Source organism: Scomber scombrus, chromosome 10 (assembly GCF_963691925.1).
Source record: "Scomber scombrus chromosome 10, fScoSco1.1, whole genome shotgun sequence".
NCBI classification, from domain to species: Eukaryota; Metazoa; Chordata; class Actinopteri; order Scombriformes; family Scombridae; genus Scomber; species Scomber scombrus.
The window spans coordinates 29,881,771-29,903,824 of record NC_084979.1 but is presented as its reverse complement, the minus strand read 5'-3'; the positions used below and the strand labels follow the sequence as shown (position 1 = coordinate 29,903,824).

Here is a 22,054-nt window from a genome sequence, read left to right as displayed (position 1 = left end):
CAAACAGAAGTCTATGCTTTTATAACATTTACTTTTACTTCTATTTATCGTTGTTATTTTGAGCTTCATGAAATAATAACAGGCATTTTTCGGTTTTTTCTGTTTAATATTTTATAGACCGAATGATAAATCAAGTAAATAATTCACATATTGACTGATAATGAAAATAATAATTAGTTGCAGCCCTGAAGGGGAAAATGTGAACGTAAACAAACTTATCATCAGTTTAATATTCATCCACTGCTCATTTTTCCTTGTAGCTCTGAATTAGTTTCTTCTTCTTCTTCTTTCTGTCTCGTCTTCTAACCTCGACCTGTAGTGTTGTAGAAAACCTGCAGAACATATTTGTTTGTTTGTTTATTAACATTTTTAGAGGCAGAAACTCGGTTTGGTTCAACAGGATTTCATTTGTTTCCATTTCATTGTCAAAGAAATCCCGTCATGTAAAAGTCGTCAACATCTGATGTGTGTCAGAAGTAGCAGATGATTTAATTTATGAACTGTAAAAACTTGAGCGAAAAAGCCAAAAAACGTCCACTTGGTTTGTTTTATTTCTCTGATACTAACAGAATATTTTTGGTACTGTTGGACTAAAGAAAGATATTCACCAACATTCTTTGGACCAAATGATAAACTTATTTATTGAGGAAATAACTGGTAGGTTAATCAATAGTGAGAAGTGATTATTAGTTTTAACTCTGATGTTTTATACGTTGAACCACTCCTGTAGACGTAGATCAGAGGTCTTCACAGGTCCAAATGTTTTGATCCAATTATGAACTAACATGAGGGGAATCTTAATCTGGATTAAAGTAAACTTTAAAGAGAGTCACACGGGTCTCTGAAGAATAATTAAACTCAGTCATACATGCAGAGAAAACACAACACTGGCAGCAGGATGATTGATGGAGTTATGGGAGAGTCCATTTGGATCCTCACATGGTTCAGACCGATTCTTTATTTCTCCTTTAACCCAGTAGGTCAATAGTCTCCATCCTAGAGTCCCATTCTGCTCCAGGTTTCTTCCCATTAAAGGGGAATTTTTTCTTGTTGCTGTCACCACATGCTGCTCATGTTGTGTCTCTTTAACTTCAATTAAAAAGTACAATCAAGACCTGCTGTATGTGAAAAGTGCCATGAGATAACTTTAGTTGTAATTTGGTTCTATATAAATAAAACTGAACATGATTTAAATCATAGACTGTATATAAAATGGACGTAACATCCGTGACGTCACCCATTGGTTTGTGGACTGCTGCTCGGAGGCCAATAGTATCGGATCTGAGCAGCGCCATCTTGAACATTTCCGGTGCATGCTGGGTAAAATAAAAACACAGATTCTACTTATATGGGCATCAGGAGGAGCATGAGGCGCCATCCTGAACCTGTGAACCAATCAACCTGTCAATCACGACGTAGCCACGCCCTAATGCATACCCTGCTTTATCGTCGAATATAAAATCAGGGAGGCCAAAATGTCCCAAATGAACATCATACTGCATTGAAGAAGGCTTTAAACTAGCGATTGAGACCATAAACACATTTTGAAAACGTTTACTGAGGTTAGAAATCAAGTGAGAAGTTGGTGAATTCTCCATTGACTTGTATAGAGACGGAAGTCCTTTTGACACCAAAACGGTCGCCCCCTGGTGGCCTTTTGATAGAATGCAGTTTTAAGTTACTTCAGCGTTGGCCTCATTTCAGAGGACCAGAACTCCCCGCCTGATTTAAACCCGGCTGGACTGACTCGAGTTCAGATCAAGTATCTAATCAGCATCTAACGGACCTGTTAAGACCTCAAATACAGAAAACTTCTCACCCTGAAATCACATCTGTGTTCATGTTGCTTCAAACTGTGAAAAACAACTTCACAAGAATCTCTTTCTTTTAGTTAAACTGATAAATGTTCAGTTCATCAGGTGTGATTTAAGGTGAAACGTCATTTTTAGATGTAGAATAATAAAATAGATTCATCGTCTTAACATCTCATCAACTCGTCTCATCACTGAATTACACGACTGTTTCCATTTACTCTTCGTGTGTGTGTGGAAACGTGTGTGTTAGACTCTCATATGTTACATCTCATTGAAATCATGTCTCAGCAGTTTTTTTTAATCTTTTAGCAGTTTCCTCTTTCTTTATGTTCCTGTCTCGTTCGTCCTGCATGCTGCACGTTTTCCTCTGAAGCTGAACTACAGTTTAATTCTTGTTTTTGTCTCTTTATTTGCTCTCAAATATATTTTCTTATGCAGGTTGTGATTGTAAAACGTTGTAATTTGAATATTTGAAAGTATTAATTGGTGCATTGAAGCTAGTTTAGATGTTTGGACTCATGACTTCAGACTGTAACTTCACCTAGTTTTATCAGTTTTGTCTCATTTCCAGTCATTTCTTCACTGTTCGTAATAATAAAGTCCCTCAAAAAAGCATCATCTATACATAATTACACTTTAGTATCTGTAGGAAGTAAAATCTCACCTTGATAAATAACCAGAAACATGAAGAATCAATCAGTTAATTAACCTTTTAATCAGATTTAATCATATATATACTGGTCTTACTGGTGCTGCTGGTTTCACATTCAACACTAATCTCAGCTGTTTCTCCTCCCTGATGATTCTGCTGCTGCTTTTTTATTCACACTCTTCTCTTTTTGTTTTTTCCTTTTTTCTTTAACGCTGCCTTGGTTTGATGTGCAGAGCTCTTCCTTTCTCTAATTCCTTTAGGTAAGACTAACGCGTCCGAGCGGCCCCGATATGATGTGATAAAGAATAAAGTTAAATATTAAGTTTAACTCTGCTGCTGTTTTTATTATGATTGATACTTTCTGCTTTATAAACCCTCTGATTGCATCCTCTTATTTTATTCCCTTAATTCCCTTTCATTTAGATATTTGAGTTAAGTTTTCTGATACTGTGCTTTAGGAGTGTTTATATTTGTTTTTAGCTTCATTATAACATCATTAATTATCTTTAAAGTCCAGTTTAGAGTGAAGATGGACTGTGGTAACACTTTATTTTATGGATCCTTTCATTTAAATATAAATATCATCTATAAAATCTCCTTTAAAATGTAATTACAGTAGATTATATCATCTGAAAATATGTGTTATTGGTAAAAAAATTCAGGATATTTGAGTTTATTTAGTTTTGTTGAGTTTAATAATTTGCTTTAAATGTTTTGCTGCTTTATTTAAAACCCCAACATTCACAAATTGTTAATTATTGGAAGATTTATTTCTCTTTTTAATGTTGAATTATTATATTTAGTGATTATATGATTACCTGTAGAGCTGCAGGAATTAGTTGTTTAGATAATAGAATAATTTGAGTCATTATTTTAAAGGAAAAAATACTAAAATGTGTTGGTTGCGGCTTCTTAAAAGTTGCATGTGAGGCTTTTCTGTGTCATATATGACGGTAAAGTTTATCATTTTGGACTATTGGTCTATTTAACTGCAGATTAAACATCACCAGACTTCTTAAGAAATGATTAAAGGCAATAATCAATAAATAAAATAATCATTAGTTGCAGCTCTGCTAACCTGTAGATAAACTCTGTGTGTTTACTTCATTGATTTAAAGTCTGTTTAAAGACTTTTATTTAATTTATTTTAATTGTGCAGAAAGAAAAGGATGGATACAGAGTAAGTGAAGAAAAAGTTTTCATCAATAATATTAATTATAATAATAAAAAAAGCTTTTACCAAGTAACTCAACAAAATTTAGACTGATAAGCCAACAGTGCACAAAACAGGAAAAACAACACAAACATGAATAAATAAATAAACAAATAAGTGAATAAAGGCATGAATAAAATAAATAAATCAAAGTGAATGAGCACTTTTAATGACAGTTGTTTATTTATAGGAAACTAAACTGGATCCATAAAATAAAACGTTACCAAGTTTGTTTTCCTCTCAAATTTTATTATTTATGTAAAAGAAGAAAAAAAAGAGAAAAGTAATTATATTAGATTATTATTATTATTATAGACGTTTAACTGTAGTGAATGAGAAATGACCTGATGATGTGTTAAGAGCTAACTAATAACCATTGATCAGCTGGTGTGTGTGTGTATGTGTGTGTGTGTGTGTGTGTGTGTTACTCTGTGTTTGTGTGTGTGTGTGTGTGTGTGACTCTGTGTGTGTGTGTGCACGCGTTACTGCTCGCTGCTTGCTTTATAACACGTGCACTTCTTCTTCTTCTCTCCTCTTTTTAATGCTCACAAAGTAGCAACTATTCGATCCGCCACTCGATAAGTATGCCGGCCATGAGGTAAAGTAACACTCAGACCTTCATCACCTTCATCATCATCATCACTGTCTCTGAACGACGACTCTTTACCTCTGCTTTTATTTTTATTTATTTTATGAGGTTATTATAAACGCTGCTTTATTGACTTCGACATCTTTTAAATAGAGATTAAATAAAATAAGTGGAGAAAATATTTAAAACATTCATATTTTTGGAGCGATGAAGGTTTATTTTTCTTTCTTTTGACATTTAAAATATAATAATTATCTTTATAGTATGTGCGCTCAATAGATCAACCAGCTAACTGATCTTAATCATGAGCTATTCAAACACTTTGTGAGACATGTTGAAAGCTTTTATTCATTATGTGACGGCATGAAATGAACTTTTTGTTGGTTTATTTGATTGATTTTTTGCTCGTGATGTGTCTAAAATCTGCTGTTCTGATGTGAAATACTGAACTTACTGTAACTTTCTGTTGTCTTCTGGTTGTTTTTATCATTCATTTCTAACATTTTTACACTCTGAGCAACATATTGTGTCAGTATTAGACGTATTTACTTATTTTATAAGCTGATAAATACTTTTAATTGTAAATTTGAGTGTAAAAACATAAATATACAGTTCTGAAACTTTTTTAATGCCTGTTTTTTTATGATATTTATGGTTTTATTAGTTGTTTTCTAGTATAAACAGCAATCTATAATCAACCAAGCTTTTAATTTAACAGGTTATATTAATGTTATATGAATGTTTTTAGTAGTTTTTTGTGAATGTAACATTGAGTCTCTTCTCTGCAGGAACTCGGCGACCTTCAAGTCATTTGAGGATAAAATGGGGAACCTGAAGGTGAGCTGAGGCAGCGGTCGGCCATGATGCCCCAGATCCTCGTTAAGCAAACGAATAAATAAATAAATAAATAAATAAATACAGCTTCTCTGTCAGTGTCATCATAAAAAAAACACCAACAAAATCAATGTTTCCACTGTCAGTTTCATTGTTTGAGTCCCTGTGAGGAGCTGACTCAGCGTTTAATGACTCATGTTATCCTGCTTTAAGATTATTCCACTGAATACAACACTGAGAATTATATTTATATATATTTAAAATTGAGTTTAAAACAGAATAACAAACATTGCCTCACCGCAGACATCAGAGGAAAACGATGACATAAATAAAACTTAAAATAATAATATATATAATAAATATTGACAATCGTTGAGTAAGATTAAATATCAATAATAAAGAAAAAATTAAATAAAAACAAAGGATGAATATGCTGACTATAGATCTTAAATCTTGATTCATGATTTTATTGTGAAATTCACTGAGCTGAAAGTGTTTGGGCTTTTCCTGTTTCAACAAATCAGATGATAAAATGATAAATTACTACAACATCATCAATATCAAAATGACATAGGCTATTTATATACAAAGGATTTTATTATGTATTGAATTATATAATGACTTTAAAGGATGTAACAGGAACATTTCAGTGAATTATCTTCCTGTCAACTTAAAAACATAAATCAACTGAAGTGGGTCACCACACTGAAGAGCTGCATTAATAACGCACACACACACACACACACACACACACACACACACACACACACACACACACACACACACACACACACACACACACACTTATCTATTTAGTAACTGATGAGCTGTTTTATCGTATCACATGATCTTCATCAGACAGCTGTAGAGGCTCACATTTATATTCTTCTAGATATGTTTTATTTATAGATTTATACGTTTACCAGAAAATGTAGTGAGGAGAATAATGCTATATAATATAATGTATAATAATAATATAAAATAGATGCTATAATAATGTTAGTTTTTATGGTACAATAAACTAAAATAAACTTTATTTGTTGTTATTTTCCGTCTCAGTGAAAAAGAAGAGAAAAAAATCTACAGGAAACTGTGATGAGTGTTAATCATTAATGTTTTTCTCTCTTCCTCCCTCCCTCTCTCTTTCTCTCTCTCTATCCCTCTGTCTATCCCCCCCTCTCCCCCCCTCTCCTCCCCCTCTCCCTCTCCCTCCTTCTCTCTCTCTCTCTCTCTCTCTCTCTCTCTCTCTCTCTCTCTCTCTCCTCTCCTCCCTTTCTCACACTCTCTCCCTCTCTCTCTCTCCCCCCCCCCCCCCCCATCCTCCCCTCCCCCCCCTCTCTCTCACTCTCCTCTCTCTCTCTCTCTCTCTCTCTCTCATCTCTCTCTCTCTCTCTCTCTCTCTCCCCCCCCCTCTCTCCCTTTCTTTCTAGTATAAGGTTGTGGGTACCAAAGGGAATGGTGACGTCAGCTCCCCCACCGACACGACCCCGACTCAGGAGAACCCGCCTTTCTGAACGCACCCCACCACCCTCCACCTCTTCTTTCTCCTCCTCCTCCTCTTCGCTGCCACCTTCCTCACAACCTGAGACTGTACTGTTACCACCTCACACCTGCGGAGTCAATCCTCACCTTTGACCCCAAAACCTCACTCACTTGCCCCCCTCTTGTCAGATAGAGGTGGAGGTGAGAGAGGAGAGAGGGAAGAGGGGTTCGTGATGAGTTGAGGTGCTGCTCCTCTTCTGCCTCAATGTTCTGCTGATGTCTAAACCTTGAATCATGAATCATTTACACACCTTCCTCCTCCTCCTCTTCAGTCTGAACACGCTGACACTCTTAAAACGCCTTTTTTCCCTGTTTTAAAGCAGGTTACTCTTTCAGCACCTAAAAAACCCCCCCACCCTGCTGTGAATTTAATGTTTAAGGAAATCAGGATATCTGCAGGCTGAAGGTGCGAGGGAGGATAAAGCAGTTTAAACGCTACTTAAAACCTGCTTTTCCTGTCGCCTCTTGTTTCTCCGACTCTTATCAGCTGCTTTAAATCATGCATCCACACTGTGAGCACATGCCACCTCCCCCCCTCCCCCTCCCCCTCCACCTCCACCTTTCTTCTTTTTGTTCAACTTTTACACCACAGCTCTGCGGGTGTGAACGCAGGCTACACTCGCAGGTTAGACGTTTAATTTTGGGGAGGAGGAGGAAGAGGAGGGGCAGGATCTAGTACATCTCATCCCCCCCTTTCCTTAGACCTACTACTGCTACATGCATGTGCATATCTCATCTCAGTTGTTACCCCCCCCCCCCCCCCCACCACCTTACACCGACCATGCAAAGATGACCGAGGTCTCGTGTAACACGCCCCTAAAAATAAAAAAAACCGGATGTAAAAACAAGAAAATGACCTTAAACCCATTTTTGTATTATAAACTATTTACACTGCTTTGCATAATGTTTTTACATAACTTTTATCAATATGTATAAATATATATGAATTAAATATATTGTCACAGATGCTGCCGAGTGGTAGTAATCAGGTTGGAGGGTTAAAAAAATAAGAAAAAACTAACAAAAAATGTAAAGGGGGAGGTTAAACAAACTTTAAAAAATGGGTGTAAAGAAACTCTATGGGTCAGTTTCACAGATATGAGTTCATCCGTTTAAAATGTGTGTGTTATGTTATTGAAAGTTGACTCATTAAAGAGCTGCAGACCACAGCGAGAAAGAAGGAGAAAGAGAAGAAGAAGAAGAAGGGAACACAGCTGAACTGGTTTCGTCTGACAAACTTAGAGGCATGTTTGATTTAAAATGTCCTGAAACCAGTTTGAGTGTTTCCTTTTCTTTCTTTAACGCTGGTTTGACTACAGCTCCTTTTTGTTTGTTAACACACACATACACACACACACACACACACACAGAAGTCAATGTGAGACGATGCTTTGCTGTGTACACTACCTGGTGAATGTCAAAACGCTTCTCTTATCGGCCTTACTCACTTTAAATAATGGTTCACCTGTTGTTATTATTTAGCAGGGTGTACAGACCGGTTTGATTGAAGGAAGGAAGGAGGGAGGGGGTTAGTATAAGATAAGATAAATAGATACAGTCTGATGAGCCACAAAACTCGCTGCCATAGCATAAACTCCTTATTATGTGTTTTTCTTTTTGCCAACAAATCTCATAATTATTGGATCCAAATCACCAATGATCTGATCTACTAACAAGTGTGTGTATCCAAAGTGTGATATCTCTTATTCCTCTGTGTCGTAGATGTCACAAACTCTTTATAATGAATTAACATGTCACACAGTGCAGTTTGGTCACGTTCATTTGTGTAGAAACGGCTCCAAAAAGCTAATAAGAGGTCATGTTTTCAGTCTCTTTAGAGTAGTTCTGTGTAAGGCTGCGTTTCTGCACATGCTCAGTGTCGTCTGCCTTACACAGAACTACTCTAAAGAGACTGAAATCATGACCGATTATTAGCTTTTGGAGCCGTTTCTAAACAAACTAACATGACCGAAGTCACACAACACAGAAGAATAAGATACATCAGGCTTAAGATGCACACACACACTCACACACATTCATACAGTAGATCAGTTAATAGATCAGTTCATTGTTAGTTTGTCTTCACATGAGATAAGTTAACGTTAAGAAAAACATAGAAAACTGCCAGCCACATCCTTTAATACACACAGGAGCACTCCTGTTAACACACACTAATAGCTTCTTACCCTAGCGACACCACACACACACACACACACACACACACACACACACACACACACACACGCACGCTGCATGAGGCCAAACTTAACAGAAGATCACTGTTGCTATTATAACCGCTGTGCACACACACACACACACACAGACGGTATTTAAAACTAGAAGCTCTTACACACTAAAAACAGCCTCAGAAACTGTGACGCCCCCCCCCCCCCACACACACACACACACACATACACACACCTGAGAAGTTGTGTAGCACCGCCACTTTTTCTCCTGAACATATAAGAAAAAAGAAGAAAGAAGTTGTATTCTAGTTTTCTTTTTTTATTTGTGTGTTTCTGCTTGTCTGGCACTAATATTAACTGAGAAAAAAAGGGGGGCGACACTGCCTCTGGTGGTCAAATATGTGAACTGCTACCAGATGTTGTCACTGCTCTGGGGAACGATTGCCAAAGTTGTCTAAAAATGTTGCTCAACTTTGAGTTATAGTACTTTTTTCCCCCTTTTTTTAATTTTAAGGCAGTGTGAATGTTGCCAAATATCTTTTTTTTTTTCTTTTTTTTTTTACCCTTTATATAAACTACACAATATTTCCCCCCCTAAATGCTGCTCTTCTCTTGCGTCCTGGCTCGACCTCGGTGCAATGTGTCAAAAAAAAAAAAAAGTCAGCCATGTACAGTCGCTTATCGAGGCATTTATAAAAGGGTACATATATCAATATACACACTTAAACCAAACTTACAAAGGTTTAAACTGCTTGTAGATCTGCACGAGAGCAGAATATTTAAACCACTGTGGCCATTAAAAAAACCAGAATAGCTCTTAACAGTTGGGCTAATATGAACAAATATGATAAAAGCTTATAAAACCCCAACTTCAACATCATCAGACTGCTTCAACACTGTTGTCAGTGTGTCATAAATGAAGTTTATGTTCTTTTTTTGTTTGTTTTTTGGTAGTTAATATATTACTGTTAGGTGATTTATTGTTTTGTTTTTTTTGGCTTTTCTTCTGTTGGGAGAGGTGGACTTTTAAGAAGATTTATTGTCATTTTCAATTAATTTGCCATCAAAAAAAGAAGTTGCCAATATTTGAATATCTGTTACAGAAATCTCTCTTTTTTTTTTCTTTTTTGCCTCGGAGTTTCTTTAACTTTCTGCTTTCTGCCAAGATGGAAATGCAAAAATCACACTGAAAGAAATGTGTAAATCTGAAGTCATTTAATTAAAAAAAAAAAAAACACAAATAATAATCATAATTTTCTGACATAAAGTGGAGAGTTTAAGAAGGGTGACAACATTTGTTTCACCTTCTACATCCAGTTATTAAAGAAAACTAAGATTTTAAAAGTGACTTCCTGATTAAATGACTTAAAGATGGACTTTTTTTGGGTCTTTTTGCAGTGTAGCTATCGCCTGTTTTAAGCTGCACATTGGGGTTTTTTGGGGGGAAATATGATGGATAGAAGAAAAAAAGGATGATGTACTTTTGTTTTTTTGGGTGTCAGGAAGTGCAGCACGTTGCTGAGAGCCAGCCGCTGCAGAGGCCTCGACCACAAGTAGAGTATTTATAGCTTTATTTTAGGTCCTGGGCCTATAGCTGATGTAGAATATTATAAAAGGGATCAGATTGGGAAGATCATGGTGAATGAATTAAAAACTTTTTTTTTTCTTTTGGTTTTGTTGTATATGTTTGGATATCAATAAAGCATTCCTTTAAATGAAGAAGTGGTTTGTGGTTAATATTTCAGAATAAATCATTTTAGTTTGGTCGGTTTATAAAGACTAGAATATGAAACTGGATTACGTGGTCTTTCTTTATTTTACATTCATATTTCTTTTTCTTTTAAAGTTAAAACTTAAAGTGAGTATGTTTGTTGCCATATCAGTTTTTCTGGAAAAAATACTTAAGTACAGTAACGAAGTACAAATACTTTTTTACTTCCCACCTCTGGTAACATATATAAATTAATTGAAAATAAGATACATGGCTTGACCCAGGCTAACTGGTGTAAATCACTGTAAAAAAGGGGGGAAATACATAAAAAATAATAAAACAGCAAAATAATCCCCATCTGTTTGTCACTTGTGGATGTTATACTGAGGAATATATTAACAATAAAGAAAAACAACCACCTTTTATATATTTGTGTATATATAAATGTGCAACATGCATGTGCAATGTTCCTAGGATTTCCATTAAGGGCAGCATCAGTGTTTTTTAGTGGGAGGCACTGGGAGCTGTGGTGTTGTACCAAAGTAATTTAAATAAGTTAAATAATCAATAAAATAAAGAGTTAAAAAGAGTTTGTAAAATTGTACTAACTTCCACTTCAATGTTTGCTGATTATATTATGTTTGATGTACTGTTGTTGTATGTGTGTCTTGTAGGGTGTCTCAAAGCACTCAAGCTTTGAAAGGCGCCTATAAATAAAATACATTCTTATTATTATCATTAAGAGAAAATAATGCTGCATTGTTTATATGGGCTTAATTTAAACAAAGCATCAATCAACTAAAAGTAACGCTATAAGCTAACTTCTATGACACGGTTAAATAAAGTGTAACATAAATCAAATGTACATGTTGAAGTTGCAAAACAGTAGTTCCCTGACCGGGAATCGAACCCGGGCCGCGGCGGTGAGAGCGCCGAATCCTAACCACTAGACCACCAGGGAAGGCTGAAGATGCGCACGCTCTAAATGTATTTATATATACATGCTTTTCGGCTTCAGTTTTCCGATTTTTATCCTTTCGTTTTAACTTTTTAACTCAAACTAAAACAAGTAATCTGCTCGCTTCCTACCAAGCGGCAACACCCGGAGCTTAGAAAACAAGCCGGAAAACTGCAGTTCCTCGAATGGCCACTTGAGGCTCCAAAACCGAGTAAATCCCCATATAGACCTCCATGTTAAAATGAACACATTTACAGCAGAAATAAACATATTTACAACCCGGTAAAAAAAAATGTTTTAGTCTCTATAAATTAATTTAACTGGCCTTCCGTGACAACTGTAAGAGGGTGAAGTTTTTCAATATATTTTATTAACGTTTAAATATGTGTAATTAAAGGCCTATTTAAGTGATAAGAGGGTTCTGTCACAGGCAAGTTGCTACCATGGCAACAACGTTGTCAGGTAACGTAACGATGGTAACCCTAGATTCACAGAGTATAACCATAGCCTTCACTATTATGTGTTTTCAGCTAATGAAAGTCAATAGTAACATTTTGATCACCTATAATAGACTTGCTCTAATCTAAGAAGAAGATATTCAATTTGTTTTTTCTTCCGGTAAGTACATTTTGTTTTAATGAGACTGGCTCATGGATGTATTATTATAATAAGACCTGTTGTTATGGTTACGTTAAGGTCAACTCCACCCTCTCTGGTCCAGATATGTTCACCTCACATTTTAACCTCCTGCAACCCTGCGTCCTCATATGGGGATATTAGATTTTGGGTTTGCTGGACCTTACACTACGAGGCTGAAGTTGGCCTCCGATTGTAATTTCCAGGTCCACCTTAAAAGTCGCATAACGCCTGTAGGTGGCGCTATTCAGTCATCTTCAAGCTAATTCATGAACTGAACAAATAAACAAATACGGGGAAGATGAAATAACAATGATCAGTAGAGTGCATTTGTCCTAAATCTTGAGCATTTTAACTGTAGCATTCATTTCATCTTCCCCATATTTGTTCAATTTTTCAGTTCATGAATTAGCTTGAAAATGACTGAATAGCGCCACCTACAGGCGTTATGCGACTTTTAAGGTGGACTGGAAAATTAGACTAAGACTAAGCACATTATTAATATGTGTAAAAAACGTGATATGCATCTTGGCCAAGTCAATCAACAGCAGATCCCCAGATGAAAATTAACCAGGTCACATTTTATGGTTGAAACTTGTTCAGTTTAGTTTATTTGCACATAAAAAAGAAAAGAAAATACATAATACAAAAAAATAATAATACATGCAGATGTGTTGAGATTAAGAAAGTAAAAAAATAACTAACAAAAAGAAATGTGCAGGAGGAGCCAATAAAACCCACCAGGGCTTGTCATGTGACTAATTTTAGCATTTAGCAACAAGCTACGACACAGCTAACCAGAGAGTACTCGTTTGAGGACGTTGGGACATTATTGTCAATCGTGTAAATGTAAGAAAATAATTTTATACTATGGTAAATTAATTGGGTTATACTGTAAAATAAATAAATTGTCCCACATATGAAGACAAAAACTACCTCCTGTTCAATGACAATGCTTACTTGTTGTTTTCTTAGTCCTACTAATCCCAAATATGTAGGAGAAATTAAATCAATCTTTTTCACACACACACACACACACACACACACACACACACACACACACACACACACACACACACACACACACACACACACACCACACACACACACACACACACACATAAACAAACAAACAAACAAATGGATGATGTCCACATCAATTATTATTTATAGTCTATTATGCTTTTAACCTGAAGACCATGTGCTTTCTACTGTTTTGAATTGTATCGCAACATTTCCGGTGTTTTCTGCAGGTTGTCGTGGCCGAGTGGTTAAGGCGATGGACTAGAAATCCATTGGGGTCTCCCCGCGCAGGTTCGAATCCTGCCGACAACGAATTAGCTTTTGTGTTTTGCTCAAATTTAGGTTTGATCCACAATATTGCTCCAGCCATCAGGAGGTAAAACAGCATGTCATTTATAGCACATTACACGCAGACACGGGTAGAGAAAGTTAGGACGCTTTTAGAGTATGACGTTTAAACAGCCAATCATGAGAGATTTATATCAATGCTTGTATGCAACAAAAAAATATGCGTATTCTAACATGTAGGCCACACAACAAACTAAAATATTCATGTTTATATCTTTTATGAATCAAAAACGCCCTTTCCCACTAACAAAATGACCATTCACACTGAAGTCAACTGAAGGCTGCAATCACTTGATTTCACCACAAGAGAGAGCTGCTCGTACAGGAGTTGTTTTCAGGTTGATGAGCCATCAAGTCAAGTCAAGATTTATTTGTAAAGCACATTTAAAAACAATCTCAGTTGACCAAAGTGCTGTACAGTTATTAAAATACAGTATAATCATGCACAAATATATAATAATAAATACAAACAATAAAATAAATAGTAAGAACTCAATTTAAAACAAAAACAAAATTAGAATAAACGAGAAAGTAAAAAGAGAAAGTAAAAAGCCAAGGTTACTCGCCTAGCTGGGACTGAACGCCAAGGAGAAAAGATGGGTTTTATGCCATGTGAGACAGAGAGCTGTGTGACATTATGAAAACTGAGCCCCTTTTCTTTTAACTGTGCGACATGTAGGCTGAAGAATATATGGCAGATTAATTTACACAGAGATTGTTTACTGTATGTAGTATTTTATTTTAGGCCCTATTTATTTGATCACTTTCACCCTTATGCTGCAACTTTAAGAAGAAAAACAATATACACCACATGTTATAGATATTTGAATATATTAATGTAGAATATGCAGAAGCTCCTGAGATTATATACATGTGTGCAATGTTCCTGAGGTTTACACAGTAAGAGCAGCATCAGTGTTTTTTAGTGGGATTGGGAGGTGCTGGGAGCTGTGGTGTTGTACAGTCTGATGGCTGATGGATTTAAAGAGCCCCCCCCCCTCCACTAATACGACTCCCATTACTTTGGAAGTCCATTTCCGCCAATGTGATGGAGAAAAAAAAGCAAGTCATTGAAATGAGAAACTTTCTTAAAATAATGACTTATGAGTTATGACCTATTAGTATGTCATTATTTTGAGATAATAAGTCATTATTTTTTAGATAGTTTCTCATTATTTTGATACTAAGTTATTTTATTTTTTAGTTCTAAGTCATTATTTTGAGATACTAAGTCATTATTTTGAGTTCTAAGTCATTATTTCGAGATAGTACCTTATTATTTTGAGTTCTAAGTCATTATTTCGAGAAAGTACCTTACTTTTTTGAGATACTTAGTCACTTTTTTGAGATACTTAGTCATTAGTTTGAGAAAGTTTCTCATTGTAATGACTCACACGAACTTTGTTGCATCACATTGTCGGAAATGGGTTTGGAAACATTTCCATGCCAGCAGTAGTGACTGCTACAAGTTTGAGATAAAAATGAAGATGTTAAAAAAACAGAAAGAGTTGAGCTGAGCATGAGCAGACTTGGCCCCGCCCCCGGGTGATACTACGTCACCAGGCGCAGTATAAAATCAAGGGCGGCCCGTTGGCTCGTCAGAAAGAAGCAGCGTTACTATCCGCTCGGACGTTGGAGGGTTATATTTACCCAACACTTATTTTCAAATGGGCCCCGTCGCCTAGCGTTTACTCCTCCTAGCCTCGCTGACCGAGTTCAATCATCGGGTGCTACTGAACATCGAGCACGTCTGGGTCCCAAAAAGGTGAGGGGTGTGTTTTTTTTATTTGAATCTATGTAGTGTGTGTGTATGTGTGTGGGGTTAGAAAATGGTGGTTCTTAGGGGGATTCCTGCCGAGGGGGAGAGCTGACAATGCTAAAGAGCTGAACGGGAATGTTACGGCATAAGATGTAAAGCTGTTATGGTTTAAAAGGAGAAACCGTTAAAACCGTTAAATATAAAACAGTTGTCGTTAAAGTGAAGCTGTTTTTATTTGAAAATCACCACCAACCGTCACATCCTCGCTGATGTCATCACACAACGGTAAACATCAACAGTCTGTTATGATGGGTTTATGTTTAAAAGGAGAGAAACCGTTAAAACCGTTAAATATAAAGCTGTTGTCGTGTTATTATTTGAAAAAACACCAACCGTCACATCCCCGCTGGTATCAACACAACGATAAACATTCAGGTTACAGCTGGTTGTTATTGTCTTTGTTAGAGACCGATTCTCCTCCATAAACACCTTATTATATATATATATATATATATATATATATATATATATATATATATATATTTAGATAGAGCATTTCATACCCATGGGCAACTCAATGTGCTTTACATTAAAAAAAAACAAAGTATAGAAAGAGAAATATAAAATAAAAAAACTACAATAGTTGAAGACAGATGTTTTCTTATTTATAACGTTACTCACCATCACTGTGAAGTATGACCTCGTTGTTATTTGTCATGATAGAGAATAAACAACTGAAATGTTGATGTTGGTGCAGTGACTGTGAAATGTAAACAAGACCCCTGCAAGACGCCCTCTGATGCCATGATACTGAGGCAGAGGATGGGCTTTTAATATATATGTTTTTATAACCGCCTGAATGTTTATTTAATCCTCAGTTTTGTGTGTATCATATATGATCTTGTTATAAGCAGTGAGGTTGTGTCTTTCCGTGGGTCAGTGATGTCTTTATATGGGGTTTTTGTCCATTTGTTTATCTGTCAACAAGTAAATATTGCTGACATCACTCATAAAGCAACAAAATAAAAATCCTCATTGTCAGAGAAGGAGAAAAATAGTAGAACAGTTGTATAAATGTAATAATCAGAAACCCTAGATGATGGTGATGATAAATGTTGACCAAAAAAAATACAGGATATATATTTATTTATATATTTGTCATCATAAATGTTTATAATAAATGGTTTTCTCTAAAAAAAAAAAGCCAATAATTCTGTGTTTCCAGCATTTCTACATGGTAACTGAATATCTTTTGAGCTCATGAGTGTTGTTGGATTAAACAATAGATTTTGAATATGTCATCATTAATTTAAACTTATTTTCCGGCAGTTTATAGACTAAACAAACTGTGAAACATGGATGGAAAATGAAAATAACTGTTAGTTCGTAGACAGAGAGTAATAATGAAGGATTTATTCAGATAAATGTGGGTTTGAAATGAGAATAATGATTGTGATGAATCTATGAACGAGTCATTATTTCTGGCCTGGGCACCATGTGTACACACATGCCTGAACAGGAGTATGAAGAAATCTGCTGCAATGCTTCTTTGGTGATTATATATGACTCAGTCTGTTTTTTTCACACACTGTTTCTCTCTCCCTTTTTTTTCCTCCTCAAGGTTTCCATCAAGCACAGCGTACAGCGACCAACAAGTCTAGGATGGCAGCTATTCCAGCAGGTGGTTCTCTTGTGGCGACCACTGACTACTACCGAAGTGAGTCCCTCTCCTTCTTATCACATCAGTCCACGTGGCCAAATTAACCCCCTTCCTCCTACTGGGTGACTTACCATTACTCTGCCTTTGGATTTACACCATATTACAGCCAGATAAAGCATCATTAAAGTGCTTAAGAGTCACAGTGGTGTTTCCATCAGTATTTATGACTCCTTCAGTTCAGTAAACAGACAGTGATGCAACAGACTCTCTGTTCCTCCAGCCAGACTTGTTGAATCAGTGTGTTTAAAGAGGAACTTACAGGAAGTTGACACCCTTCCTCTGTTCTCTTTGTGTTCCCTAACAAGAATATCTTCATACTGAACTCTTAAAGTCATGACAGCTCACTTCTTTGGCTGCAGGATTAAACTCGGTCCAGATCTCTGTGTGTGTTCAGGTTCCCCGGAGTGCCAAATAGTCTGGTCTCACTAAATCAAAAGAAAAGTGTGAACTGCAGCTTCAGAACTGTCACTCAGGCTCTGATTATACAACCAGAGGATAGTGGGTTTTAATTTCCTTTGGCCCACTAACGCAAGTTCTCCCTCGGGCTCGAAGAATAAACCCCCTCAGTGTAATCCTTTGCAAAATGAAGAAAGTTAGCTCCTCGATTTGGCCAACTTGTGGTTTTTTTCTTTCATCTCATCTCTCTGCTCGTTCTCTCCCCCTGCAGGGCGCATCGGCTCTACGTCCAGTAGCAGCTCTTGTGGCAGTTCGGAGTACAGCGGAGAGGTCATCCCCCACCATCCAGGTGAGTGTTTGTACATGTGGAAAAAATAGAGAAAGCCTTTTAAACCCTTGTGGGAAGTTAAAACTCACAATTAAGACTCAATACTTCATCATGTTTTCCAGGTCAACAGTATTCATAAGTATAATTTAAAAAGTACAGTCCAGTTGTACCATATAAATCAGGTTTTTTTTAGTATTAGTGTGGTGTAAATATTAAAAGTGTTTCAAATGAACAAAATCAAAGATGCGACCGGCAGATTTCTGACTTCTTGTTTTCATATCAGAGAATAAAAGCTGTCAGTGTCACGATGAGACAATGACTTCATACACACAACTGTGGGGGGGAAAGAAAGGCGTCATTCAAGACAAAGCCGTTTGTTCTGTTCATGAGCAACTATAAGAGGGTGTGCCTGTACCAGATCCAGATCTCTGTCAAAACACATCCCCATGTGTGTGGTTGTTTTTTTCTTTCTTTCTCGACTCCTCCTCTTACCCGCGTGTAGTTAAATGGTTTGATAGGTTCGTAGTTCTGCTCCGTCTACGTCACACACACTGCTGCTGCTGCCCGATCTGATGATATCGTAAGCCAGGCTTCAGTTTGGTTAACCTCCGGATTGCTGCGGTTGAGTCAGCTGTTGCCTCAGACCTCAGTAACAGCAGTCAGTACGATTGAGTCACTTTTCCTCTCAGGATGGGGGGATTTCTTTAACCTGGGGTCGCAAAATTAACTTTCTTTTACCAATGAAACAAATCTACCAGCTGCTTTTATAGTTTGCCAGTTTGTTCCTTGTTTAATCTGCCACTCAGTTCAGGTATCAGTGTGATCATTAAAAAAAGCATCCCAGGCTCTTGGCACACGTGCGTTCAGCCCCACCCTCCACTCCTCTCCGTGTTCACCGATATCACTGTCAGCACCCGTTAATATCTGCTGACTCCACCAGTAATCCTGGATCAAGTGTGTCAGTGTAGCTTTATGTAAAAACCATCTGTGCTGGCTCAGGGTCGAGTTGTGATGCCTGCTTTAACCACTCGGTCAGCTTTTTTAAATGGTGCCACAGCGCTAAAATTGTCACCCCCACACACACAATCCTTCTCACTCTGCTACAGTGCTGTATGAAAGTAGGTGAAAGGGCAGAAAACGTGTTTATCTGCTCCTGGCACATACCTTTCATTACTGTTTAATACTCTTTTCTTTTAATGGGATTCAGACTGGTTGTAAATGGCCAAAAGGAAAATTATATCAGAATATTTTACTGGACTTGTCCATTCAGTTAAAGTTCAGGAGGCCACATGGAAGAGATTTACATGCAGGACGGTGACTCCTCAGATATATACGCGGCCCTCGCTGACACCAATTTGGAAAATAAGTTGACCCAGAAGCTAATTGCGGCGCACAGTAGTCTGACTGTAAATATAAACCACCACCCGTGTGTGTGTGTGTGCGTATATACAGTAAATGCAGCTGCTCAGCCGCCGATTTAAGGTGTCAGTGTGTTTTTGACACTGAGCCAAGCACGCGGCCGAGTCCTGAGAGGAGGAAATCCGAGTCATAGCTTGTGTGTGTCTGATGAAACACACACACAGGGTTCAGTGTACTTTTTCACTCCACTGACTTTAGTTTATGGTACTTTTTTCCCCTCCTCAGTTTATAATGAAGATCAACGTAGCTGTACTGGAGTGTTGAAATGTCAAACTGATGCATACATCTGACTGGAGATACAAAATAAAAAAATAAAATGTGGTACTGGATGTTAAATGTCAGGGTCGGGATGAGAAGTAACTGAATTAAGAAAAGGAAGAAATCTGCCGACACAATTCAAACCACTAGAAAGACAGAAAATTAACTGTAATTTAAAAGCCTCACGCCTTCATTCATTAATTCATTCATTCTCTGCTCCCTCACAGGACTCCCCAAGCAGGACTCTGGCCATTGGTGGTCCAGTTTCTTCTTTGGGAAGCAGCCAGGGATGACCCCACTGACTGAGGAGGCACAGCAGAAGTAAGTAGAAGCAAAAACTGCTGACTCATCTCCTCACTCGCCTGCTGTATGCTGTTTCTTTCTTCTTTTTTATTTAAATCCTGTCATAATCTCACAGCGTCAGAGCCAAACATTAATAAAACAGCAGCAAGTTGAAGGCTAGATGTTGTGAACAAAGTTATAAAACAAGATTGCTGCTGTGGAACAATTTTCTTATCTTATTTTCAACATTTGGTGAAACTTGCGAGCTAAAATGAGCTTTTTCTACTTCTCTAGTCTTTGACCTGCATAAAAGTTCCTGTCATCTTTGTACTTTTTTATTAACTTTTATTTACTCAGCATTTCTTTGTGTCACTATGACCTGTACTTGTGTAAATAAAGCTTTTATCTTTGACACACACCCTTCCTATCACACAGTATCACAAATAACTTATTTTCCTAATCGTAACTGTCGTGTCTCTGCAGGGCGGGGGTCCCAGGTGCGGTGGTGAATGGCCAGATCACCTGCGTCGCCAGGGAGATGGTGATGCGACGTCAGGTGAGCGAGAGCAGCGACGCAGGAAGCCCCACCTCATCCTGATCCTGCTGCCGTCTCACTCCGATCCGCACCGCACTTCGGGAGGGGGGAGGGGGGGAGTCGATTCAGCGACCAATGCTAGGTGACGGGAGGATGTCCCGTTTACAACCTTAGTTTTTTTGTTTTTGTTTTTTTTACTCATTGTAGGATAGGCTGCCTTACTTGTTTCTTTTGTTACCTTTGTTTTTTTATTTTATTGACAACCAAAAAAAAACAACCTCGAAAAATTTAAAAAAAAAAAATAATGCAACTGATAAGCTCTTCTGTTTGTTATGTTTTTTTTTTAACATTTGTACTGTGTGTGTTTGTAATACTGTGGTGAATAGACACACTGTGGTGCATACACATCCACACGCCTTTTCATCAAACGTTTTTCACTTTTGTCACCCTGTGATTGCAAATGCAATAAAGTAGACTCTTGCAGCCTAAAGTTTTGTGTCGGAACAACTTCTTTTCATTATTATTTCTCATACATACTGAAATAAAAGCAAAAAATGCACCGTAAACATACAAATACTAATGTGGGGGAAGAAAAGAAAAGATTAAATATTTATAATTAAAGTCTAGTCTGGATGTAATATGAGGCACACAGCTTTTAAAACCTTGTTTTAACTCTGTTGTCTTTAATAAATAAGTGATGTGTCTGTAGCTGTATGTTGGAACAGCCTTATAAAGACCTGTAGGAGGAAAGTGTGTGTTTGCCAGGGAGTGGTTGACTGGTTTTGTACAGGGCTATTCCAGGAACAGAGTAAACACTGGGAGAGAAGGAGAGAGAAAGCACTTCATGTCCTCAAACTGCTGCTGGTGAACTGGGGAGTGTGGAGTTGTGTAACTGTTGGCTCGGTTCCTAAACACACATCACATCTGGAAACTCAGTCCGATGATCCAAACGGATAAAAAAAAAAAACAACAGGGTTTCCATTTGCTTCTTTTTTTCCTTTTCAGTGAAAGGTTTCAATTGAATTTGATGTTTCTGGTGTCAAAGTGAACACAATTTAACATTTCTTTAACCTTGACAATAAACTTAGTTTCAGAATGATTTATTTACTTAGTGAAGTGAAGGTTGAGGCTTTCCCAAGGTAACTAAAGTTCAATATTCAAACTTAAAAGTCAAATTGTACAGAGAGATAGCCAAATACACTTAATGGAAATCACCTCAACACACAGTCTGTTATAAGGTCGGTGTTGCTGCAGAAGAAACCTTCAGCTAGGCCAGTAGAAACTTAGGGTTCTTCTCAACATGTACTTTCAATTAAAAAGTCAAAAAGACACTGAGTCACGCATAGTTCACAGTGATATTAGATTTGACTGTACATTTTGATGTTAAACCTGGCAGACCATATTAATCTGCTACACCCTCATATGTAGTCATCCTCCTGTTTAATTAAACACACCTTTGATAATTAGGTGGGTTATTTAAACCGTCATTTCCCGTAAACTACCGTGAGAAACACGTTTTAATCCCACTATAGTTCCTGTAGCTTCATATAAACAAGATAAACTACCAACACGTCTGTTTCATAGCGGAATATTCACGTTTACGTCACTTCTGGCTGAAATTTAACGGCTAATTTCATCGACCGTTGGTGACAAAATCAACTACTAACTGCTAATGCCATTTTAAACCGTTAAATCAGGAGGTACTTTAATGGCGGTTGAGACCATCAGTGACTCTTCCTTCACTTTAACAAGGTAAGTTAATGACTGATTGTGCTAACTTAATTAAGTTGTTTTTGTTTGCTTGGTCCACTTTTTTATTTGCCTGTTAAATCTTTAAAAAAATGACGAGGC

At 37.1% G+C, this 22,054-nt stretch overlaps 2 protein-coding genes and 2 non-coding genes across 6 annotated transcripts in view; 3 read left to right on the top strand and 1 right to left on the bottom strand.

Moving 5' to 3' along the window:
• The window catches only part of tpd52l2b (tpd52 like 2b), a 29,317-nt gene extending 21,191 nt beyond the window's left edge, over positions 1-8,126 (top strand). The window contains exons 6-7 of one of the 2 annotated variants that reach the window (XM_062427510.1): positions 5,057-5,105; positions 6,539-8,126. In XM_062427510.1, coding sequence (XP_062283494.1) covers positions 5,057-5,105; positions 6,539-6,616 — 127 coding nt within the window. In that variant the 3' untranslated portion in view covers positions 6,617-8,126. Of the gene's footprint in view, positions 1-5,056; positions 5,106-6,532 lie in introns of both variants that reach the window. The other variant, XM_062427508.1, reaches the window with a different exon arrangement.
• Positions 8,127-11,430: 3,304 nt separating this feature from the next.
• On the bottom strand, positions 11,431-11,502 carry trnae-cuc (transfer RNA glutamic acid (anticodon CUC)). Its single transcript has one exon. It is a non-coding gene; the product is annotated as a tRNA-Glu (tRNA).
• A 1,886-nt stretch (positions 11,503-13,388) lies between these two features.
• Positions 13,389-13,470, top strand: trnas-aga (transfer RNA serine (anticodon AGA)). Its single transcript has one exon. It is a non-coding gene; the product is annotated as a tRNA-Ser (tRNA).
• A 1,622-nt stretch (positions 13,471-15,092) lies between these two features.
• Positions 15,093-20,693, top strand: ppdpfb (pancreatic progenitor cell differentiation and proliferation factor b). Of its 2 annotated transcripts, none has more exons than XM_062427607.1 (5): positions 15,093-15,278; positions 16,887-16,982; positions 17,653-17,730; positions 19,614-19,707; positions 20,152-20,693. In XM_062427607.1, exons 2-5 carry the CDS (start codon positions 16,928-16,930, stop codon positions 20,264-20,266), a joined length of 342 nt encoding a protein of 113 aa, XP_062283591.1. In that variant the 5' UTR covers positions 15,093-15,278; positions 16,887-16,927; the 3' UTR covers positions 20,267-20,693. The 2 variants fall into 2 exon arrangements, with proteins under 2 accessions (XP_062283591.1, XP_062283589.1); XM_062427605.1 differs by having other exon boundaries at positions 15,094-15,271.
• The last annotated feature ends 1,361 nt before the right edge of the window (positions 20,694-22,054 follow it).

Bases quoted from the DNA above. Each gene is read 5' to 3' on its own strand.
- ppdpfb (XM_062427607.1), top strand. From the start codon at position 16,928: ATGGCAGCTATTCCAGCAGGTGGTTCTCTTGTGGCGACCACTGACTAC. The intron at 16,983-17,652 runs GTGAGTCCCTCT...CTCCCCCTGCAG, and splicing joins GACCACTGACTACTACCGAA to GGCGCATCGGCTCTACGTCC. The intron at 17,731-19,613 runs GTGAGTGTTTGT...GCTCCCTCACAG, and splicing joins GGTCATCCCCCACCATCCAG to GACTCCCCAAGCAGGACTCT.